We start from the raw sequence: 24,928 nt of genomic DNA, 5'->3' as shown, positions 1-24,928 counted from the left end.
GCAATTCCAGAAGTCAGCTAAATTTATTGTCTTCATGCCTGCTCTGCTGTTCAAGCTCATTCTCCTCTTTTCTCTTTTGCCCTCCTATTAAGCAAGTTGGGCAATTTAAACACCAGCATACCCCATGGAGGTTAAAATTTAAACAGCATCCAAAAATAAACAGAGCAAAACCAACTGGAAAAGTGAATGTTGGCTAGCTCCTGCATTCAACTTTTTACTGAAGTTCGGATTTCATGAGGCAAGTGTCCCAAAGCTTTTAAGAAAGTTTACAGCTCTGGAACATGCACTGCAGGATTCCTCTAATATGGGAATGTACTTTATCCTTTATCTATAGGTGTCAGAAAAGATTATTGAAGTCAGAGATAGCAGTTCAATTTGGTATGCAAATTACAAGAAAAAGCAGCTCTTTCAGGACCATCTTCTGCTCTACTCCTGCACCAACTAGCAGACACTATGCTGCTAAACAACAAAACCGAGCACATCTCTCATTCCCCGTGGTCTGCCTGTATATGGTGCCAGCTCCTGTCAGGGATAATATATCCCACAAAAGCCTTCCAGGGGCATCCATCTGAAAGCACACACATGTAGTTACCTTACCAGGGGCTGCTTCCCCCCTCACAAAAGCCAGCTGCCCATGCACCTTTGTTACAGAGCAGTAGTGCTGAGGACAGTAACTTGGGAGACCTCTTGCCAGCCCGTGGAAAGTGAGGAAGTTCTCTTGGAAGTGTACTTTGCCACAGCTAAGTGAATAGAAGAAGCTCATGTTTTTCAAAAGTTTAGGAACAGATATGCAGCAGACTAGCAATATGATGTAAGTAATCAGGCTTTCTACATTTTTCTTATCAGCTGTGGTTTGTTCAAAGATCCATCATGCATGAAATAAACAGATTAATTTTGAAATGAGCTGAGAAGTTTTGTTCCAAGAAATACTTAACTCATGCTGGTGGAAGATTGCAGAGTTTTAGAGGAAGAATTCTCTGGAGCAGTTCTCAATGGACAAGGCTGTGTTGGCCTTCGAAGGGGGAAGAGTGCAGAACTGCAGACACAAACAGATGTGAGAGCTCTTTTCTGTTCCTGCTTTTAAGAAAATCATATGGTTACAACTGAACTGACCAGTGAAAGCAGCAAGTAAGAAAATACAAGACAAGCACCCCAGCTCAGGCAACCTATTTACAAGCTTTTTCAAAGTCATGCAGTCAGGAAATGGAGACAGACCTGTTTGAAAATATCTTAGAAATAGTACAACTATACAATCCATTTATATTAATAACCACATGTTAATATGGTTCCACTACATGAATTTGAATAGGCCTTGACTTTAACATGAAGGAAATTTGTTTCTAACTTTATTTTCTGGACTCCAACACTCACTTTGCTGTGACAGTTTGCATTCATGTTTATAGCATTTCTTTCCAATACCTAAAGTGCCCAGTAAACAGGCTCAGTCCGGGAAGACAGTGGTACATCCAGTCTCACACAGTAACAAGCAACCGTTTCATCATAATCCACAGTGAATATGCTCCATTATCCATTCCAGCAGACTTCTGTGGATCTGGATGCTTCTGTGTGATGCAACACCTCAGCTTTGCATATTCAGTTGTATGAAAATGTCACCCACAAGGGTGAAAAATTGCCTCTGATGCTGAAGGACTCACACTGGCACCAGGAAATACTGAATAGAAGTGTGTGCCCACTGAAGAGACCAATATCTTTTCAAAATCATTATTACACATAAGAAGAAAGCAGTAAGTGTTGGGCATTGAGAAGGTTCCCAGGATGCTACAGTGAACACCTTTTCAGATTAGATTTTCCATCTGAGTTGTCCTGAACAGCCAGTTGTCTAATAACAAATTGATCTGAAATAATCAGAGCCAGCAGGTTATGCACAGTGAAGTTCTTACACCATGACTGACACCATTGCTTGTCAGTCCACTACTAGCATGCATTCCAGCTGCTGCAAGCCCACAGCAGTGCTGCATCCAAGAAAGGGGCTCCAGACAAGTGCTATGTAGGAAAGTGAGCTCAGTTCTCTTGCTTATTCCTTCTCATTGGACATGCTGGTAATGAATCTAAAGCCCTGTGAAAACACAGAGCCAAGCCCATCCACAGAAATGCCCTTAGTCATAGTTAAGTCTCTTGTTTCCTATTCAAAATTATCAATACAATATCTCCTATTCATCAGGGGTACAATTTTGTAATGTAGCTCAGGGCAGCACTTCTGCCTATAACTGATGTGGGAAATTAGGGGGGCTAGGCAGGAAGACCACAGACAACAGAGTAGAAGTAAAATCTTCCCCAGAACATTTCTCCAGGAAACATCAGCTGGAACCTGGTAAGGGACCATTTAAACTCTGTTTTTTGTGGGGTAAAATATTTTTGTCACCTTTGAAAAAGGAATAACAGAAGCCCAATATGGTACATGACTTCCTTTTCTATCTTATTTGTCCTTCCAAGCTTTCCAGTTACCAATATACAAGGTTAAAGGAAGAGAGCTCACGAATCTGTGTGGGCAGTAGGAGCTAAGATTACAACTGAACCACTGTATTTGCTTTTCTGTGATACGCACAATGCCACTATCACACTGTAAGCAAAGGCCTCTGGGAAGCCGAGAAGAAAAGTGCATGGAAGAAAAAAACAACAGTGACAGAAACAAAGGGCAGACCTTACTTCTATGCCTTTTTCAATACTTCAAAGTGGATTTCGATTTTTATTGAAGTTCACTTCCGAATAGCTTAATTCTTTATTGCCGAGTCTACCATCCATTCTTTTTAAAAAGTTTTCTTTGATGGGTAATTATTTCCCTCTTGTTCCTTGTATAGTCATGTAAAATAATTTTTACTAAAGTAATGAACAAGACAAACTGAGAATGCCCATGAGAATTTGACAGACAAGATCTTAGATAACTGTGTGGTTTAAAAGCGTTTAAGAAAATGAGATGCACTTTAAACAAGGTATTTTCTTATCAGTGTAAAAATTAGGCATGATTCTATTCATGACTATATGAAGTCATCATGGAGAAGGCTGGGTAAATACAGGAATACACCACCCTCAGGATACAAGTAAGCCTCCTCACTTTAAAAAAAAAAAGCAAAACCTTGCATAATGATGATTTCCATCCTTACATGATCTGTATTTTTGTGAAAAAAGGTTTACTCATCTTTTCATGAGTAAAAGTTTTGATTTCAAGCATTGATTAACAGCAATGGTTTGACGTAAGGGGGTTTTTCAAAATTTAATTTTAATGATGAATAGCCTTGAGTTCTCATGCCAGTGTAACAGAGCAAGGACACACTATCACCATGAGTTTTTATAAATACATGGCTTTCATGTTATGGCTTATGACACTACTAGTCACTGTTGGTCTAGACTTGTTCCCACTTAGTTTCTTTTATTTTCCTCCCCCACTCACCCTTTTGTAATAACTATGACTGTCACAACTATTTAAAACGACCATTTCTTTCTGTTACATCAGATGTACATGGAGAAGATGAAACTGACTTATTTGGCTGGATGAGTAAACCTTATGCCAAAAAGAGAAAAAACTCAGAGAAATTGGACCAGTTTTATTTTTGGGCAATCCCCCGTGTCCACTTTAAAACCAAAATCCATTGAGAATTACAACCAAGTTGCATTTAAGCAAGCTCATCTATGGACAAAACTGAAACCAAACATATCCACTTTATAAGGACAACGTTCTGCCTGTATGAACAAGATGCAAGAAGTTGCCAAAGTTTGCTTTTCTAGAAGTCACACACACATACACACATATACACACACAGACAGAGAGACCCCAAACAATTTCCCACAAAGTCATGCACATTTTTCCAACATACATTTTTACATTTATGCTGCTAACCACCCTTGAAAAATTACCCTTATTTTAGCAACACGCTTGGACAAAGATGAAGCTTAAGCATATATAAGTACTTTAAAAAATGAGGGAATGAATAGGGCACTGAACAGAGAAAGTGATTAAGCACAACTGAAGATATAAATCCACAAGACCAAGCAAACTTGACAATTTAGAAGACAATTTGGACAGCCAAAATTTACATTTTGGTTTAAACCAAGACAGTCCCACTGAAGTCTCCTGAAAAAGGCTCAATATACTTTAAAAATAAAACCACCATTTAAAAAAAGCTTTGAGAACATGTAAAATTAAATATCTCAGACTACATGGTGCTTAAATGCTTCATGCAATACAGTGAAACATTAGTCATATTTAGTGCCAATGGTTTTCCTGCTGACTACAAGCTTGTCATTCTGAAAAATAACATCAGCTGAGTGAAAATCAAATCCACCTAAAGTTACTTGTCCTCTTACAAGCCTGTCGTAACTTCACCAAAAAGAACACTACTGCATTTTCCTACTGTTTTCTGGGCTAATCTGACATCATTATTTCCAAGATTGTATTAAAATCCCACTAAAATACAATAAAATTGCACAAGCGAGATCCCAAAAAGATTTCACATAACTGTGTTTGTGGGTGCACCACTTCATAGAAGAGCTGTAACTGCAGCTAATTGATTAGATTCTAAATTATTGCCAAAATTATGAGTAATTCTTATCCTACTTCTTATTCATAAGCAGCTTATACAGAGTATTTTAATATTTTAAATTTTGGCTGGCAGGCCCAATTTAAAAAAAAGAAAACAAGTCTCATGACATTTTTGTGTTCTACTCAGCAGAAGAAGGCGTTACAGTCAATTATTAATCAAAGTTTTTGATCTCAAAACTCCTTTCCCAGGCACTGCTTCCAGTATTCAGACATGTTTCACTCTTTCAGCAAACAAGCATTCTTTCAAAGCAAGCTGCAACTTCTCCAATGCCAAACAGAGCAGCAGCTCAAAGTGAAAATGCAGAAAGCTTGAGTGAGCATCAGCGTAGAGTATCTTGTAAGAGAAGCTAAACTGACTGACAGATAAGCTTTGCAAGTAATTGGGAATAGAACAAGTGCTACTTGCACAGGCAGTGAAGAACACACATTCCTTTCTTACAAAACTAAATATCTTCATCAACAAACACTTTAGTAAGTACCGTTTAGTTTTAGCTGTGGTACCCACCAGGAAGGGCTCAGAAACTCTGGAAAACGTGATAAACAAATGCATTTCACTTAACCATCAAGTCTGAAGTCTCAACTCTTCCAAAATCATGGACACATGAAAGCCTTTTAAATGAAATCCCAGGGTGATGTTTGCATAACGTCAGTGAAACCAAGGCATTTAACTACAGCCACAAGCCTGTGTTTTTAAACGGATTTCAATCTCAACTTATTGCTTCCAGCATATTTTCTCTGATTGCTCTTTCTGATTATTTTACCTCATCTTTGATTCCTTTCTTCCTCCTTCAGAGGTCATTGATGGGACTGCATATGAAGATAACAGCCTTCTGCTAGTTCTGCCCTTACACAGTAACACAAGAGGACCTGCAATTGAACACATTTTCCATTTATATAATCACTACATTCTTGGAAGATTTTTAAAACGTTCTATTTACTGTCCAAACTGTCTTATTTCTGAGTAGGTTACCTGCTTTATTTCTGCTTTTTGGCTCAACCAACTACACTCTTCACAGGTTTTGCTGGTCAGTAATCAGGTTAAAAGAGTTAAAATCCAACTGGCATAATTTAGCCAAGTGGAAGGAAAAAAAATAAATATGGAAGGCCAATGAGTAAAGGGAAGTAAGTCCACGAGAAAATATTTTCAGCCTTGACCAGAGGAAAAAAAATAAGGAGAGATGCATGTTATGATTTTTTCCTTTTACAAAGTGTTCCACATTTTAAAAATATTTGAACTGGCATGCACTCTGTCACACACACCACAGTACCTACCATGCTCTGCTTTGTAAAAGTGCAGATCTGCCTGTTTCTATAAAAGTCACAACCACCTATCATTTCAGTGCCAGTAAGTTAAAGCAGATGCTCCACATGGACAGGAGATACTGCACTAATACAGGAACAGACATTCCACTGAACTGTAGACTTTATTATGTCATGAGGCTGTGCAAGATTATGAAATTGGGTTGAAAAGCCTTGCAAGTGAGGTCTCTTTGAACTTAAGAGTGGCAGAATGTACCTTTATTCACGGTCTACAAAGTGAATTACTCCTGCCATTACATGGCTGTAGCTGACCACAGAGTTATGAAGAAGAAAGGCAGTAAGAATTCTCACACATCCCTAGAAGTTGCACTGAGACTGTGCAAAAAAAGGGACAAAATTACTACACTTTCCTTCTGTTTGTCACCAAAAGGAAAAATCTCTCTGAATATATTAGCTTTTCTGCTTTAAAGCACTCCTCTCCTTCAGAAGATGACTTCTAAGATAAATGAAAAGATGAGTCTTTTGGATGTCCTGAGCCAAATTTCAACCAATCCTTCCAGCATATGGACTTTGTCCCCTGGAAGCTGTACAGTCTCTTCGGCTGTGTTGGACAGTGAAACCAGACACCCAAGTAGCAGTTCTGTCATATCCACACAAACAGTGTGTGGACAGTCTTGCTGAGGCTCTGACAGAAGAAGTCCAAAGCCAATTTATATAGCACAGAAGAACTGAGGAGTTAAAGAATCCATATTATTCTCCTTCAATCTGACAATATTTAAGTATGCTACACATGAAAAATAAACAGCCTGAGGCAGGTACCTATGTAAAAAGTGAAGTATTTGTTTAAAACTAACTTCAGAAAACCAGGCACAAGCAGAGGAAAGCATTCAAGGATTTTAGAAATAGCAGTCAACTCTGCACCTCAATGCACCTTCAAAAAGAGAAACCTTCACATTCAGTAAATTTTCCAAAATTACCAAATATCTACTTTTATGAGATCAGCCTGCCTTTGCAAGGATTCATGAATAGGCACCTAATCAGATTACTACCTTCCTTTCAAAATTCTGGATATATTGCCTATAGGTAAAAGAAAAAACACATGCAAGGAATTCCAAGACACCAGGCTTCTCTACTTCCTCCAGACTTTCTTTATAAGTTTGGACAAAACCACCAAATATCAAAAACTCAGTTTCTGATATTCCTTTCTACCAGGACTGAGTAAAGCACAACACACTCTCCACATTGCTGACACATAAGAATATGAACAATAGTTCTTGTGAAAACTAGCATTTAGACTCTTATCTCATAAAAAGAAAGGCACAAAAAAGGGCAAACTTGAAAATTAGGAATATTATTGGCAATATTATAAACTCTTTTATTCATATCTACATAGGAAAACTTAAGAGAAATTTTCACTTAATGTGGCAGACTGAGTACCAACCATGTACTGTACCTGGTGCCAAAATTATACAGCTGTTGAGAGATACAAGACTTTAATCATAAATATTTCATTCCTTAAAAAGTGAGCAACCGTGTCTGGCTAATTTGCAGAAAAGCAGGATAAAAACCTATGAGCAGCATGGGTTACTGGTGGGTAGGTAGAAAACTTGAAGTGTTCATCATCAGTACTGATGAAGTAAGAAGACATATTTTTGTTATCCCCTGTAGTACTACACTATTTCAAGCAAAGCTGTAAAATACCAGACCCTTTTTAAAAAGCCAAGAATAACAGAAAGGAGAGAGGAAAATACTGGTACAACAGGCTTGTAAGCCAGTATAGCTGGTTTTGCATTCACCAGCAAGTGAATGGTAACTGAACAAAATAAAAACATGGGGAAATAAATCTGCAGAGCAAAAAACCCAAACCCAAACCGAAATAAAATCACATTCCTAGTAATTAAAACTACTTTTGTGTGGTTTGATACAAGGGTCACAATGTTCTGCTGGACAACTGCTGACTGTCTAAACAATGAGGGCATCCATGTAGAACTGGATACATTGAAAACTACACAGGAAAATGAAAGAAATTCAGCAAAAGAGGTTAATTCAAGCTTCACTTCATTATTAGTTTTACTTTGACCTCTTTATATTTCGTTGGACACAAGACGCCTTAATCTGAAACTTAGTGGAAACCAATGTTATACTCTCCCACACAACAGATTTAACAGAATAATGTAAAAGCACATTTCAATGTAGTATTCACTGTTGTTCAAAATATGACTTCTTGATGCATTAAAATGAATATTTTCAAAAGGCAAAAATCACTTATTCCTCTCCCCAGAAATCTGGTTCACTGGTTTTCATTTTCCGCTCAAAAAAAAAAGTCTTGTAATGAAGCAGAAAAATAGTCACCAATTGCATTATGTACAGTGAGAAACTGATGAAAAAATCTTATAAGCTCAGTCTGAGAATAACTGAATGCTCTGAAGTATGCAACAAATAATTACAAATACCAAATGCATTCAGTTTGTGTTTGAAAACGGCCCATGCAAAAGGTCAAAAATTACTCAGTTCTATTAAAATAGTGACTTGCCTTATAAAATACATGGTTTACTTTTCAGTGTGGAAAAAATAACTTATTTTAAATGAAGGTAAGTAAGCAGAGGGAAAAAAAAACCAACTTGTTTACCAGTCAAAGACAAAAGGTTCCTGTCGTTGCTCGCAAACAAAATACCAGCAGAGCTTGAACATACAGGAAACACAAGATACACCACAAATTCACAGTCAAGGAGTCAAGCAGATTATAGTACAAAAAGTTGTCTTGTTTTAGAAGGATGAACAAGAATATTGGAAGCTACAATGAATGGCACGGAAGAAATTTAAGCAAATAAATCATCATGCTTAAGCTATGATTTCCTAGCACTGCATAATTTCCATTTAAGACAATCTTACTCAACAGAAAACATTGTTTTCTGGAAGAAAAGCCTCTATGACAGTGTCTCATCTGACAATTTCAATTAAAGCTGCTAGCAATATAGTTCAAATCTCCACTAACTGAGCTTATTTTGACTTGCAGAAGCACAGAAGTCTTTCCTATGCTAAACTGTGTTCAATAGACATAGGCTTGTTTACTGTCAAAGCACAACTCCTACTCCAGAGAAGGATGGCAATGAAAAGTCCCAGGGAGTATTTTACAACCATTTACCACAAGCTGAAAAACTTAGAAATTTTGGTGAAAAAAGAGCTATTTGAATGGAAAAGAACAAAACCTCCTAATTAGCAAGTCAAACAAGAAAACCCAGTTCTATTTTGGCAAGATATTAAATAGAATGTTGGAGTTAAAGATTGTTTTATCAGACCAAGATTGGGAAGAACCAAGATCATGGCACTCAAAAGGAACAGGGAGATAATTAAAAAAAAAAAGAAAAAATAGGTATAGACATTGATATTTTTTTTTTATGCTATTGCACAGATGGAGCAAATTCAAGAGGTAGTACTAAAATGACAGGACTTAGTTAAAGCCTTTGCACCTGCTCTGGCAGATGGATGCAATTAATAACAGAAAGAAACAGAAGAACACTCCCTGAGGGGTAGGTTGTTTTAAAATTAAGCTGACACACTTTTTTAATACAATATATTAAGGCTGAGATGTGTTTTGAAGTGGGCTGTCTAGTTTACAGCAAACGAACTCATTAGTGAGGTGTGTAAACAAACACAGGCCTGGCCCCACAATTAGTTTTCATACTCATTCTGCAAACAGAGAATGCATTTTTTAATTACTCAGGCAAATGGATGTGCTATATTTTGCAAGGGAAACAATATCATACTTAAGTAGATTTGCTCCTAGTGTAAAGGAAAGATTTGAAAACGTGAGCACAAGAGCCTGAGTCAGTTAAATTCTCACCTTTTAAAGACTTCACTCCTCAAGAAGCCAGTTGAAAACAATTTCATTATTTGAAGCCCAACCAAAATCAACAAAGATGAAACATCTCCTGTTACACTCTGTATATGCATGTGTGTACACTTATATGCATACAAACTCCAACTATATCTGTCTAGTTACTACAGCCACAATGACCTAGGCACAGTAGATGAATAAGATACTGCTGAGTAGTTTTGGCCCATGTCAGCTGGTGTTTTCCCAAACAAATCCCAGGGAGGTTCAGGGCCAGCACAGGTCAGGGATCACTGCTTGGATGGAGAAGTGTGAGGGGGTGGTGAGGGTGCTGTAATTTCAGGAAGGATGGTGGCGACCATCCCTTGTGCCAGCCCACCTGGCCTCAGGGCCCAAGAACAGTGCCTGGCTCATTTTATTTACAGGTACAGACAGAGCTAAATTTAGCTTGTCTTTCCACATCAAGGACAAAAAGAGGATTTAATTACTCAGCAGAGGGAACTAATACAGCAACACTGTATTATCATCAGTTGTACTGCAACAGCCTGCTGGAGCAATGATGGATCTTTACAGTGTACAGAAACTTGGACAGGCCGTCCTTTTTTTTTTCTTTCTTGCAGTAGTTCAACAGCAAAGTGGGTTAAACTGTTACACTATTCACGTTTCATGTGTGAAAAGAGTATTTTTTCATTTCTAGAAAGCAATAACAAAATTTTTTTAAAAGTAAGCTTGAGTACTTGATGACTATGAAAAACATAAGCTAAGTAAATAGAGGAAAAATAGCAGTAGCCAAATTAACTAGATAATAATCTAACAATGAACTGCCACTCTCATCACAAGTTTTCTCTAAGTAATTACCCACTAAGGCAGGAAAAGCATCTGTTGTTATTATTATTATACCAACTTAAATTATCAGTAAGAGAATATTGAGTGTCACAGGTGATTGGTTTTGCTTTCTCTCAGTTTGCTACAGCAAAACCCAGGTAAGTACATTGCAATCTATTTTAAAAATTACCCATGATGGTGGCTTGCAGCTTATAAACCCTTTTTTTAAAATTTTGTTTTAGATCTAAAGATCCTAGCATCCTTGAGGGCTCTGCAAAATAATAACATGAAAGCATTTTCCATTTGCTCCACTTCAATATTCTTAACAATTATTACAGGTGATTATGCAATAATTGGATATGGGAGAAGAAGGGTATTCATAAGATATTGTACTTATCTAGAATGGGCAAGCCAAAATGTATTTAAGCAAATAGTCCTGGAACTTCAGAGTTATTTGTTGTTACAATAATTATCTTTTGTCTTTTTTTGTTGTTTTTGTATGTTTGGGTTGTGGTGTGGGGGTTTCCTGTTTGTTGGTTTTGTTTGATGTTTTTACAGAACAGATAAAGGTAGGACACCAAATACCAGCAGCTTCCAGTGGCCCTTACAGCTTCAGCTTCCCTGCAAAGAGGGACCAGCTGCTTTTTGCTGGGGCACTGCACATGCTGAGAAGAGGGTGACCTCGTCAGAGCTCAGCCACTAAACCACTGCCTGACACTGCACCACAGAATGCTACACCCCCATGAACAGCTGCCTTTTCATCACATTGTATATATTCAGTCAAAACACCAATACATTAATTCCAAAGTTTAAGAATGCTGGGATAGCCAGGATGATGTGTTACAATTAGGAAGAAGTCACTTCACATTCAATTTTTGAAATAGATGACTTAAGTTTTACAGGCATTGCTACCATATCCCTTAACTCAGCATATTATATACTATATTAACCTTATTTATGTTGCTATAAATAGAACCTACATCTGACCTCTTCATTGTTCTTATGTTTCAGTGTATTTGGATACCAAGCCACTTGTACCACAGCAAAAACCACACAAATGACAAAAGCTCCCACTATACATGCATTGACTGACTGCAGAAAATCAATAATATTTTAATAGCTGGTGAACAAAGAAAACCAAACCAAAACATCTCTCTTGCTTCCAACGACTGTCAATTGCTCTTTGATGGAATTCATTCAAGAGCACCAACATAAAGTTTCATTCATAAGGCTGTCTAATAACTCCAGAAGAATGAGAGTCACCAAGAAAATTAAAAAAACCTAAAAACCAAAAAACTTCCATAAAAACAAAAATGCAACAAAACCCAAACCAGTTAACAGACAGTAAAATACTGCAATGGAAAAATGTAACTGTTAGTTTGATCATTTGTATTTGTTTTTTCCCTACCAAGCAGCTGGGCTTTTCAAGAAGTCACAATTTTCCTTTTCAGTAAAATGCTCAGACCTGAAATCCCTACTTCAATACAAGGCTTCTTTTACACTGTCTTGATTCCTTTATCATATCCCGACTCCAAATCACCTCCACAATTTTCACTACAGAATTTTACCAAATCCTGGATGACATCCTAATGGCATCATTACATGGCTGATTAGTACCTTGACTAGGCTGAGGATCAGTCTCATGTAACATACAATTCTCAAAATCTGACACCTCAGATTTACCTGGCTTTATTCTGTAGTGTTTTCATAGAGTGACTAAATCACAGATCCAAACTGTGTATACTGTAGTATAATGACAAGTAAAATAAACATTCAGTTGGAAAGCTTGTAAGTAAAAGAGATCTGTGGAGTCATTTGTATATACACAATTTTAGGACCTTAGATACCAAACTTGCATAGGTACCTTACATATAGCCCAATCAGAAAGATGCTCTTTCCTAGAGAATTAAAGTACCTGACCTAGGTTTCTGCATTGCAACACCTTGTGGTCTCTCAGTGGATCTATACATAGCAGGTTAGCTTCTTAGTTTAGCCTATTAGAGAACCTGAAGCTGGGCAGTAGGAATACTTGGACATTAACAGTGCTGCTGGCCTGTATCAAAATATTACAGGTGGCCAGTGCTTTCTCAGCAACCACCCTTAATCCTTATGCACCCCACAGATCCAGCGGGCAAGCCAAGCTTTATGTGCTAGCTGCTAACAAGACATGCCTTGAACTTCAAACACAGCAGCTGTTTGCTTCTCTCCTCTCAGCCTCACCTCTCAGCTGTCTTCTGTCAAACAGCCTTGTCACTCTGTGTGCTTGAAGCCACAAAAGCAGTCTGTTTCTTCTCGTCCTTCCACAGCACGCAGAATCCTGACCCATCTTTAACAGCCTTGATGCTGAAGCCATAGGTATCTCTTTCACCTGCTCTTCCAGCTGGCTTGCTTCCAGCGTACTCATGACCCTCTGAGGACTGCAATTCCCAGAATATCTGTACTTACTGTACAGCACAGGCAATGGAAGAACACTGCTTGAAAACCACTCACTTTCCCCATGGAGCTGGCTACTCTCTTAACAACGCAGCACAGATGCAGAGGGATGCAGGGAACCAAGCTGCTCGCTCCTGCTGGCCCTGCACTCGGATGAACTGCAAGACAACATGACTCAGCCCCAGACGGCTACCAAGAGCTCACAGATCACAGCTCTTGGCAGAGTGTGGGATATGAAGGGAATGACATAACAACAATGAAAACAAAACAATCGAGAACAGGAACCAAAGACTTTACAAGTTCAGAAAAAGCATCAGATCCTCTGCTTTTTTCACAACCAAATGAGAGATAGCAACAGAGTGAGCAGTCACTACTTAATCTTATGCAAGCTGAGCTCCAAAGAAAAAAGGGGTAGGGATATCTGCCAGAGAGGAGTTTTAAACCAACACAGGGACAAGAGTAATTTACAGAGACTACAATAAAATGAGAAGCTTCCAACCCACTTAAGGCAAGTAACTGCCAATTCATATTTTAAAGCTATAGAGGAACAACCTTTGAGGAACACATTATTGATACGATTTTATTGTTTTATGTGTTTTAAAGAATAACATGATACATCTTAAATCAACAGGAAGATACCTGCACTAAAAATACCTATAAATTACAATATAAATAAAAGCAACACTGAAATACTCTACAAGTTTTTCTACTGTTTTTCCTGACTCCTATTTTATTAAAAGTGAGACCCAAAAAAAAGGAGGAAAAAACCCAAGAGGAAACCGTTAAAAAAGGAAATATTTGCAAAAAAACCTACTATAAAAACCACATTTGCAGAAATTCGGAAACCCCAAACTTAAAAATACTCCTCTAATACAATTGTCTCTATAAAATAAAAACTTTGAAGCTAAGTGTGGAATTTTTGTTTCCTTTTATGACAGCTAACTAGAAGATAAACCCTTGCAAAGCATAACTACTCCCTGGCCCGTCTTCAAAAGGATCTGAAGTCAAGTGTCTTGTACAGGTAAGCCTCACTCTTTGCAGTGCTCAAGTGTAACAGACAATCAGTTGAGTTTTATTCACCATATCCCCAGGGGAAGGGCTCTTATTAAAAAAAAAAAAAAAAAAAAAAAAAAAAGAAGCATCTTTTAAACTAGAAAGTGCTTACATTTTCCATCACCACCTTTTGGAGCTCTCCAGCCCACTCCCAGCACAGAAACATGGAAACCTCAGCACTTGCTTAACAGCAAAGCTCCTTCGCTCTCAAGAAAACAGTAAGAAAAACAAAAACAAGAAAAGAAACCAGACAGAGGGAAAAAAGTTCTTGTTCTTTGTGGCCACAAAAAACCCCAGCAAACTCCCAAATGCGCGAAGGGGAAGCGCAAAGGCAGCGCGCTCGAAAAGGCAGCAGGAACTATTGGTTGTTAACACACTCGAAGTGCTCCCACAGGCAGGGGTCCCACAGCCTCACAAGGGGAAGGACGGACACACTGCCACAGCCCCTGCAGATCCCCACAGCCACGGACAACGTCACCATCCCCATGAAGGCGACCCCCACCCGGCCCCCATCACCCCCAAAGGTCTCAGGCTGCCCCTTAGCCGGCGCCACCAGGTGGGGCCGGAACCCCCCCTCCCTCGGCCCGGCAGCAGCCAGGGGCCGGCTCTGCCATCACTCCCACCCCTGCCGGCCGCTCCTTCCCGCCCCTTCCCCACCCCGAGCCCTCTCCTTCCCCACCCCGAGCCCTCTCCTTCCCCACCCCGAGCCCTCTCCCGGCCGCCGCCCCGCCCCGTGCCCACACCCGCGCCCATTTGCTGGGTGCCGCGTCAATCAAGCGCAGCCTGCCCTTGTGATTGGCTGTAGGGCGGCAGCGTCCCGCCCCCGGGCAGAGGGCCGCGCTGCGGCGGGGCGCGCAGGCGCGCACGGAGTGTTGTCCTGGGGGTGGGCATGTTCCGAGGAGAGGAGCGGCCGCCAGCGCGCCGCGGGGAGGGGGCGGGCGCGGGAGAAGGAGCGGGGTCGCCGCCGCCGGGGAGCCAGCCTCACTTCCTAGGAGTGCGGGGAGACCATAGCCTGCCGGGGGCTGCGAGCGGTGCCACAGACAGACCTGTGCGTGTGCATCTCTCTCTCTCTCTCTCTCTGTCTCTTTTGCATGTGCCTGTAGGACTCTCCACACACGCGCACATTTCCACCCCCCCGCCGGGCGGGCTGGGCTGGGGTCCGGGAGGGCGACGCGGGCGGCGGGGTAGTAGCTCTCCACTGTTCCCCGTGGGGCAGCGCTCTCCCTCCCGCCGCCAGCAGCAGCCGCACGGGGCAGAGTCCTGCGGGGCGGCCGGCACGGAGCCGGGACGGGCGCGGGTGGCGGGGCGGGATGCGCTCCGCCTGCTTCCCGCGGCACTGAAGCCGCCGCGGCTGGAGGGAGGGAGAGCCTCGTCCGGAGAGACGCTTCGCCTGCGCTCCGCTCCGCCGCGGGCGCTGAGGAGCCTCCCTGCCGCCGCCTGCTCCCGGCTTTCCCGGCGGCCGCTCTCGCCCTTGGCACTCGGCCGTGCGGTGCCAGTGTGTGCGTATGCGTGAGCCAGGTCCGTGTGCGTGCAGCTGCCCCCGCCTGCCCTGCGGGTTCCTGCCTGCCTGCTCTCTGCGCTGCCTTCCTCTGCTCCCTCTTCCCGCTCCTGCCCCCGCTCCGCCGCGGCCTCTTTTGTTGTGCGGTGCCGGGCATGTGCCCGCGGCCGGCGGGCGCAGGGACCGGCAGGGGCGCGGCGCGGAGCCGGGCGCGGGTGTGTTTCCCTCTCCCGACTGTCGGTATTGACAATAAATCCGGGATCGCTTCCGCCAATGTAAACCTGGGCCAGGTGGGTTTTACGCTGATTGTCATGAAAAGTTAAGCTTGTTCCTAAACGTGCCCTGATCTTGCCCTTTCCTGCCCGTGGAGAAGGAAGTGTTGCCTCGCAGGCTGCGGCGGGTTCTATGACAAGATGCTTTCGGAGCACCTTGTGAGCCTGTGTTTCTCTGTCGTTGCGGCCAGCTTGGCTCCCAGATGGCCAATTCCCTTAACGGCCGGAACCCGCGCAAGGGACGGATCCTGGGCTTCATTGATGCCATTCAGGATGCTGTGGGCCCCCCCAAGCAGGCAGCTGCCGACCGCAGGACTGTGGAGAAGACCTGGAAGCTTATGGACAAAGTGGTGGGTGTCTCTGTGTGTCCGTGTATACACAGTGAAGAATGGGGCTATTTAAATAGGTACACATGGGCAAGCAGCTTCTTCCTTGCAGCTCTGAGTGCTGTGCTGCATGTGCCTCGGGACGTAAGGGGACTTATGTTTTAGGTTATTTAAGCATCATTTGTCTTTTTATTTTTTTTTCCTTTCCAGTGGCCTCTGGCTATGTTTTTTTTAATCTTGGTTTGTGGAAGGAAAACAAATGTGTGTGTTTGCCTTAGGCTATTGTTATTTTCAGATCCTTTAAAATGACTCAAAGTTGAAGAGCTGTCCCAATCAAAAGCTGCTTAACTTAGACTTGTAATCACATATTCTCTGTGTTTCGTGTTGGATCACACTGTTAGTCTGCAAACAAGACCTCTGAAGTATTAAATGTCAGTTAAGCTAATTGTCCTGTGAGTATGTTGGTGATGGCAACATAGATGTGTTTGTGCTTTTAGGAATCTGCGGGGGAACTGGGGGATGTCACTCTTGTCAGTTTAGTAAACAGATTAGTATGGCATGCCTAACTTTTTAAGTATGTGTTCTGCATTTTAATGACTTATGAGTACGTCTACTCTTAATTTTGAAACTAGAAATACACTATGCTGAAACTAGTTTTTCAGGAAGTGGGGGGATAGACTATAGCTTTTTAGCTCTTATGCTTCCCCTCATGAGCCTTGTACATTTTATTTAGTAGTCTATGAAATGACAGCTTGTATCATGATTATCTAGGGGAGTGCCTTACCAATGGTAGGAACAGTTTGATTGGAACATGGATTGCTGTTCAGGAGATGCAGACACTGTGCTTTGCACACGGGGTGATACTTAAAAGCTTCATCTTGAAACTTCTGAGCAGTGAGGATTACTACCTGTTGGCCTTGGGTCTGTATAGCAATACAGTTACCACTTTTTAACTCAGTGATTAGTTGTGACTTAGTGTAACTCTTCGCTTTCCCTGTGGCTCTTGTAAAATAAAATGTTCAACGTTTCTTAATGTTCATAATTAGTTACACTGGCAGGGTGGAGACTATTTTATATATAATATGCCTTTACAAGTGTTTGAGCATTTTTTAAGTCCTTGTAGGCTCTTTTTTGTTGCTCCAAGAACAGTGTTTGCATTTCCACTGCATTTACTGATAGTGATTATAAACTGAAACCCCAGCTTTGATAAAAATGGTTATTATCACAAAGACTTTGTTGACATTTGCCTGTCAGTGGTCAGGATGCTGTTACTAGTGAGGTCTCTTGTACTAAGAAGTGCAAGTATAAATACTTGAAAGTAGGTACTCTTCTTCAGTAGGAGGAAGTTTTCAGCTTGGAAACTAGGAATTTGGTTTGTTGTTGGAACCACATGGGGAATGCATAGCTTTGTTTTCCCTGTGTCAGGCCTTTTACAGATCTATATAGTACAGTTATACCCTGATTTGTTTGTATAATCACAGTTACCAGAAAGTCTTTACCCTAGTGCTTGGAGTTCTGGATTGCTTTCACTCATTGAATACAGGATAACTGTATTTGTCACAGCCCATCAGAACAGCCAGGAAGGCCTGTTTGGTAGAAGTCACTGGAACAGCTGGACATTGTGCTGTGCTTCCTTTTACATTTTACTGGATAAGTGTCCTCAATTTGGATCTTTAATGTATCCTCTTTAAGCTGCTCTCAGTTAATCAAATTTTATTTCCAAATTGTATTAAAGTATACCAGACAGGATGATGTCATAGTGTGAGAATGCTCTAGCTTGTTGCTTGAGTTTTTAGCATTTGGTACTTGTACTGAAAGGGTGTTTGAGCAAATTTAATATCCTGGCAAACAAATTTAAATCTCATTGCTTTGTGTGGCAGTAGACACAGGAAGGTAATTTTTTCCTCCGTCTAGATCAAACCCAGGGATTAAAATCAGAAATAGAAACTTGCTCGATCAACTGTTGTTTTAAATCCCATTTCTGGAGTGTGTCCTATGACTGATTTCTGTGGTGGGTCACTGATCAAATGAGTACCTAGCGAAGGCAGTTGCTCTGCCAAGTCAGTGGGGTGGTACCCATAGTAAGGCTGTGGCTTGGAGGTCTGTTTTACTTGTTGTAATAACAGTCATTATGCTTGTTTATTCTTTAACTATGGTAGCTGTGATAACCATCTTATTGCTGCAGTAAGGTAGCTGAAGTTTTCTCCCATTCTAAAGATGTTAAGAAAATGAAGAATGGAAACAAAGCAAAGCTATTATCTTGACCAAACAATGAAAAAGGAGCAGCCATAAAAACTAGCAGCAGAGCTCAGTAATTTCTGGTTTGCATTTTTTTCTTTCTTATAATTGCTGTCTTTTACCTTTCCTTCATTTCTTTCTGTAATTTTGTCCTCTGGCAGATGAGGCATTCTGTATGAATTACTTGTTTGCAACAATAAGGGATTAACTAATACTACAAACATTCCTACCCTATCAGAACTGTACTATGAGGGTGGTTTTGTGGTGTATGCAAAAATTCTGGCTACCTAGACACCATGCAAACTTCTTTGTGTAGAATTGGTTATGTGTCCTGCTTTCAAATTGTTCAGGTTTCATGATAATACCACTTTGCCATGGGCTGATACTTTAGGTTGGAATAGGCAGAATATTGCAGTTCTGTGGGGGAGTTTTCTCTTTAAACTTTTATTACCAGTCTGAAAATAATAATGGACTTCTTGAAAAAGAGTTCTTTAGCAGGAGAGAATGTTGGAATAGTGCTCCTCCTTAGAGCCTTGTTTGTAAAAGTCGCTGTAAGCAACGTTCTTGCAGGGAATTAAAAAAATCTGCATGTAGGTAATCAGTGAATGTAAATTGCTATCTGTCTATATATCTTTCCTTTTTGTACTTCATACACTGGAATCTGTACTTTTTGTGGTTTGTTGGTATGTCTTAAGTGAATTTACAATACTAACTGCATTATTAAAGGGAAAGCAATGGTTAGCATCAATGTCAGGTTTCCCTACTGCTTTTCTCATGGGTAAGCAGTAGCTTTACCATTAAGAACCAAAAATACTTAGTTTAATTCTTGTGCAGTGCAAAGGATAATATGTCTTTTATGGTTTAGAAGGCTAGCCTTTCTTTCCAATGCTAGCATTGTTTAAGAAAGTTGACCACATCTTTCTGGACTTGTAGGAAGCAAACTACTATTTTTAAAATATGATGTATATTTTAGAAAGTTTCTATTCTGTAAATAAATGAAAAATGAATATTGTTAACAAATAACTCAGGTCTTCCTTTAAACTGTGTATAAATTGCATGAGATTTTTTTTTTCTGAGATTGTAAACCTAATGGTTTTTAAAACCTAGACCGTAGCCATGTATTACTATTAGAGAATAATGGTATGTCGAGACTAGCCTTGGGAGAGAATTACTACTATGTAAACATCGGAGTAGTTAGGTCAGTTTACTGCTTGGGCTATTTAGAGTTGTCAGTACTGTTTTTTCACACTTCACTCTTGTGGGATTCAAACTGAGAAAATCATGACACATTCTGAACAGGATTCCTAAAACAGGTATATTTCATCAACTTTCAATCAATTCTCATTCCTCCTATGCATTGGGCCTGGAAATAATTATTTAGAAATATTAATTAGAAAATAAATTTTCTACTATGAAGATTAACAATATTGCCTAAACTATTTGGGTGCGATGTCATGGCCCACCAGTTGCTTGACTCTGACTGTATAAATGAGGATGGCATTGATTTGCTGTTTAGTAATTATTTAAGAGCAAACTAGAGTGCATCTCCAAAGCTTACACTATTGACTTAGTGAGTAAAAGCTGTGTTACCTCTGCAGCTTAATATTGTGGTTTTCTCTAAATTAACATCTGTCAGCATCTGAGTATAAAGAGCATGGTAGCTGAAACTGTGTGTGCAAAGCTTCATGTAATTGATTCTACAGTCAAAATTGGTAGGAAATCTTATGTCCTGCACATGCTGCTTATAGAAAAAGAATACAAAATTAAACAGAGAAGCAGAAGCTTCTCTCTTTCTAGTTGGAAGAAAGTAAAATCACCCTCCAAAGTCAACTGTCCTTGTGTGTCTGTGGCATCAGCATTCTTATTGTTTATTCTTCCCCTATGGAAATATATGGCTCAGTTGCAGTATGTTAGCTGTTGAACAAGCACTTACTGTATTCTCAGGCAAAAAGATTGGTGTTGGGTCACCTTTACTTATATTCTCATGAGAGCTTTATTTATGCGCAAAATCAAATGCGTTGCAGTTAAGGTAACTTCAGGCAGGAAGAAATCTGTGTCGAAGAAGCATAATGTTCAAACTTGGACCATTTTCCTTATTAGCCCCTCCTGATTAAGTTTTTCAGAATTCATTGTTGGTTGCATTGGATGTTGTGGATTGCTGGAGAAGTGTCATGGTATCTTAACTGCAGAGCTACCTTTATGCTGTTTGTGGTGTGTCAAAGTGTTTCCTAATTCTTTGACTGTTTTGTACAGCATGGCAGGAGATGTTCGTTCAGTTGGGTGACTTGGAAGTGTGGTTTTGGAAGTGTGTGAGCACTGATGCTTCAATTGTTCTAGTCCATTCACTGCAGCTGAAAACAGTGTTTAGCGGATGTCCTACTCATTAGATACTCTGTTTTAGCTGAGTTACTTTCCTTGTATTGTCTTTGACTAGCATTAGGTGTTTAAACAGATTGTGTTAAAGCTGCTATACTTTGCTTGAACAAGGGTCCTTTTGTCAAATGAGTCAAGGGCTTTCAACCTTGCTTTAAAAAGTGTATAGAAGATAATTTCTTGCTAAAAACTAATTTGTCTATGTACAATAGGTCTCCATTACTCTAATCTCTGATGAGGCTATGAAATAGTGCCTTATAATTTAAGTCAAATATCTTCAAAAGTGCTATGAGTAGTGGCATTTATTTTAGTTAGGGGTGGGGGAGGAGAGGAGGGAAGAGGGGGGGTTAATGTTTTTTCTGCAAAGGAACTAGAGTTAACTTGTCTGTGAAGTTCCAGAGTTAACTGTTTCAAAATCAGTTTCTGGTAGGTTAGGGTATCGCTTCAGTTTTCACAGAGTTGCACTCCTATTGTTTCTGTGATTCTTGATTAAGTACTTGGATTTTCCCTGAGCGTGAGCTCGTGAAAAAAGCTTAATTTTGCCTCAGTTTGCCTCCATAAGAGATATTTTTTACTAACTTGCTTACTTCTTTTCATTTTTTACACTGAGTGCTTGCTAAATATATACATGCTTACTTCCAGTCATAACAATACAAAAATCACAGAGTGATATGATTCATGTCCTCTCCGAATGTGTTGGTGTAAAGTGCAATATAGCGGTCTTTACTTTAGGGGTGTTGGGGTTTTTTTTTTGTTTGTTTGTTTTGAGTTCTGTTTTCTTTTGAAGAAAGGTCTTGGCAAACCTTTTGCGTCAGCAGGTGTCATTTCTTATTGCTTACTTTTAATTGTGAACTGCTGTGGTATGTGTCAGGACATCCTGACTGGAAACCATATGGTTTACCAACCATCTCTTTACAGACTTCCTTTGAAGCCTTGTGTACTCTGTGAAGAAAACCCTGTACTACTTCAGTGGATCACTGACTTGAACTTCATATTAGTATTTTTTTTCAATTATAGTGCATAAAACTAATGAAGGTGTTGATGAATTTTGTTTGGCTTTCTTAAAAGCTTGTTCTAAAATGGAAGGTCCTGGTAATGTGCTGTATTTATCTCTTCAAATTCAGCAGAAAGTGAAGCCTTGTAAACCATCTTGTATGTAATGACATGAGACTGAGGAAGACTTTCTAGAACATCTGAAAGAGAAACTAGTTCTTCTCTATAACTGGATATTCTTTTTGTATAGTTGAATGGACTGACTGTTGAAAATACAGCAACCAGCATAAGCAAATTGCTTTTTCTTGTTCTAATAACAAGAACGGTAGTTCTAGTATAAATGATATTTTAATGGTATTTCTAATACATGTGAAATCACTTATATTTTGCTTGTTGGCACATCTGATCAAAAAGATAAACTTCAGAAAGATAATTAATTCTTTGTTCATGAGATTTAAGTTAGGATAAGTAAGTAATTCAAAATTATTGCAGCCACCTCTGCTTGTGGTCTGCTCTCATTGCTGACTTTTTTTCTCTGAATAAACATTTTGATCTTCAGATTTTTTTTTTCCTTGTACTTGTTACATCAGAAAGTTGTAAGGCCTTATCAGTGACAGATTTGTGTCACCTGTAGTTCATCTTGTGAAGAGTGTCAATCTGGTTTCAAGTTTTCACTAAATCAGAAGTCACAGTGAACTCAAAGTTCAGAGGGAAAAAATCTATTTTTCATAAAGATTTTCACTTCTGTATTTGGGATTCCAGTTCTTCTAACTCTTCTACTAAAAGAAATTCATGTATGTCTCTGCATGGATGATTTTCAGGTCTGTCTACACATGTAAGATTCTTTGCCCATGTTTCTGAAATCTCCTTAGAGAATTCTATCTGTCAGCTTAACTTCAGTGCTTTTCTGAGCTTGAAAGTACGCTGTCATGTCCAACCTTTATTCTTTGAGAATTCTGCTTTAGACATCTCCTAACCCACAACTGGGGCCCTGTTGTCCCTTTTTTTTTTGTTCTGATGACCTTATCTTTATCACATAAAATATAAACAAATTATTTTCAGTTTCAAGGTCTCTTGCAGTTCTGGATTGCAGTTTCCAGAATTCATTACCGGTCAAGAGATGATCAAATACCTTTATGCTGTACTTTTTTTTTTCTTTCCTTCCAGCTTGTTCTGAACTTAAAGGAGTTCCTGTATAAGCCATTAAATTGAGAGCTTGCTGTGAAACTTCGCTGTTTATATCTAGAAATACCAAACTGCTAGTGTTCAGTGTCTGAACCACTCTTCAGCATGTTGAACAGCTCATGTATTCATACTTGCCTGCTTCCTTTTTTTTTTCCCTACTGAGGTGTAAATTTCTCTGGGATAAGGACTGTACTACAACACATCAGAAGGCTTCCTGATGTATCACTTGGTCTAAAAGTTGAAAGAATAATAGAAATTACTAAAATAGCAATCAGTGAAATGAGGAGATGTATTGTGTCATGTTTTAAATACTGTTTTGAATGGTGCTAGACTTCTTAAAAGCTTCGTAGTGTTTGACGTTTGTCCACTCTATCTCCACTTTTCCAACTATGACCCCCCGTTACCTCAGTCTAATGGCCTGCTTGTCTTCTTGTGCTGTGTACGTGTCAGAGGGTAAGAAACTATTTCGTATTTGCTTTGCTGTTTGGGGTACATGAAGGTCTGTTAGTGGCAGTAGTCTTAAGACTGTGAATTTCTTAATGGTGTAGATGTAGAAATTGCAGGAGAGGTCAGCAATAGTGATAGAGCTTTGAGTTTAGAGAGGTGAGCGTTATAGGATATAGGCTTGTTCCCCTCTCACCCAGAAATGCTCCAGTGCACTTTTTTCAAGTTGATAGATGAATAGGAATCTACTTTCAGCAGTATTGAGATGTTTTTATAACCTCATTAGCTACCTCAAAAGAATGTCAAAGTCACTAATATATAATGTGGCAATCTCCAAATGATGCCTATAAAACTTTTGATACCACATGGTCTTAATTTTTTTATAAGTATTTGCATCTGCACACATATCTAGACTATGCACACATATCTAGAATGTGTCCCTATGCAATGTTTTAGCTGAGCCTCAATAGCTCAGTGCACCAGCAGTCAAAAACTACCTGTTAGTTTTAGTCTCTCTTCTTTCTAGAACAGAACATTACAGAACAAACTATCAGAAAATTTAGATAGCCAGGAGACAATTCTGATCTTATTATGTTAAGGATGTGTAGGAAACAATGAGTACTTTTGTCTTCCTGAAACGTTTTCAGTGGAGACTAGATTCAAATAAAGGTATTTGATTAGTCTGAACTTATTCTTTGAGTAATGTACATTCAATTAATATTTATGCCATTTGGGATCACAGTGTTTCCAATTCCATTGAGATGTTTTCTTCTATTTGGTTTAAGTGACAAAGTTTTAGTTGTGAAGGGGCTACAAGGGTAGTTTCTCTGAGGCACTACCAGAAGCTTCCCCCTTGTCCAATAGATCCAGTGCCAGCCAGCTCCAAGATGGGCGTGCTGCTGGCATCCCATCGGCAGCAGTGGTGCCTCTGGGGTAATGTCTTGAAGAAGAGGGGAGAAAAGCTACTGTGCAGAAGCAAATTGCAGCCAGGGAAGAGGGGAGTGAGAATGTGTGAGAGAAACAACTGTGCAGCCACCCAGCTCCGTGGAGGGGGAGGTAGGTGCTGGAGCAGAGGTTGCCCTGCAGGTCCACAGTAGAGCCAGCATTCACTGTAAGCCATGGAGGACCCCATGCTGGAGCAGGTTGATGCTTGAAGGAGGTTGTGACACTATGAGGAACCTGTGCTAAGACAGGCTCCTTGCAGGACCTATGCCTCCATGGAGAGAGGAGCCCACACTGGAGCAGGTTTCCTGGTGGGACTTGTAACTGTGCAGAGGACCCATGCTGGAGCTGTGTGTTCCTGAAAGACTGCACCCTGTGGAAGGGACGTGTTCTAGAGGAGTTCATGAGGAACTGTGGTCTGTGGGAAAGACTCATGTTGGGGAGGTTCAAGGACGACTGTCTCCTGTGGGAGCAAGGGAAGAGTATGAGGAGTCCTCCCACTGAGGAGGACGGAGTGGCAGAGACAAGGTGTGATGAGCTGACCACAGCCCCCGTTCACCATCCCCCTGTGCTACTGGGGGGGAGGAGGTAGACTGGAGAATAAAATTAGGCCCAGGAAGGAGGGAGTGGTGGGTGCAATGTGTTTTTAAGGTTTGGTTTTATTTTCTTGTTACCCTAATCTGATTTGATTGG

The 24,928-nt window shown here is 40.3% G+C and overlaps 1 protein-coding gene and 1 long non-coding RNA gene across 3 annotated transcripts in view; one reads left to right on the top strand and one right to left on the bottom strand.

The window, feature by feature from the left end:
* Positions 1-952: 952 nt before the first annotated feature.
* On the bottom strand, positions 953-14,424 carry LOC138119665 (uncharacterized). The gene is made up of 3 exons (XR_011155575.1): positions 14,077-14,424; positions 5,320-5,425; positions 953-1,036 (listed from the first exon to the last, which is right to left on the bottom strand). It is a non-coding gene; the product is annotated as an uncharacterized lncRNA (long non-coding RNA).
* A 451-nt stretch (positions 14,425-14,875) lies between these two features.
* Positions 14,876-24,928, top strand: part of CBLB (Cbl proto-oncogene B) — a 132,220-nt gene continuing 122,167 nt past the window's right edge. The window contains exons 1-2 of one of the 2 annotated variants that reach the window (XM_069022118.1): positions 14,876-15,012; positions 15,926-16,084. In XM_069022118.1, the coding sequence (XP_068878219.1) occupies positions 15,938-16,084 (147 nt within the window). In that variant the 5' untranslated portion in view covers positions 14,876-15,012; positions 15,926-15,937. The remainder of the gene's footprint in view (positions 15,013-15,925; positions 16,085-24,928) is intronic. The other variant, XM_069022128.1, reaches the window with a different exon arrangement.

This window comes from Aphelocoma coerulescens, chromosome 1 (genome assembly GCF_041296385.1).
Source record: "Aphelocoma coerulescens isolate FSJ_1873_10779 chromosome 1, UR_Acoe_1.0, whole genome shotgun sequence".
Taxonomy (NCBI): domain Eukaryota; kingdom Metazoa; phylum Chordata; class Aves; order Passeriformes; family Corvidae; genus Aphelocoma; species Aphelocoma coerulescens.
This window is presented reverse-complemented; position numbering and strand designations above follow the sequence as displayed.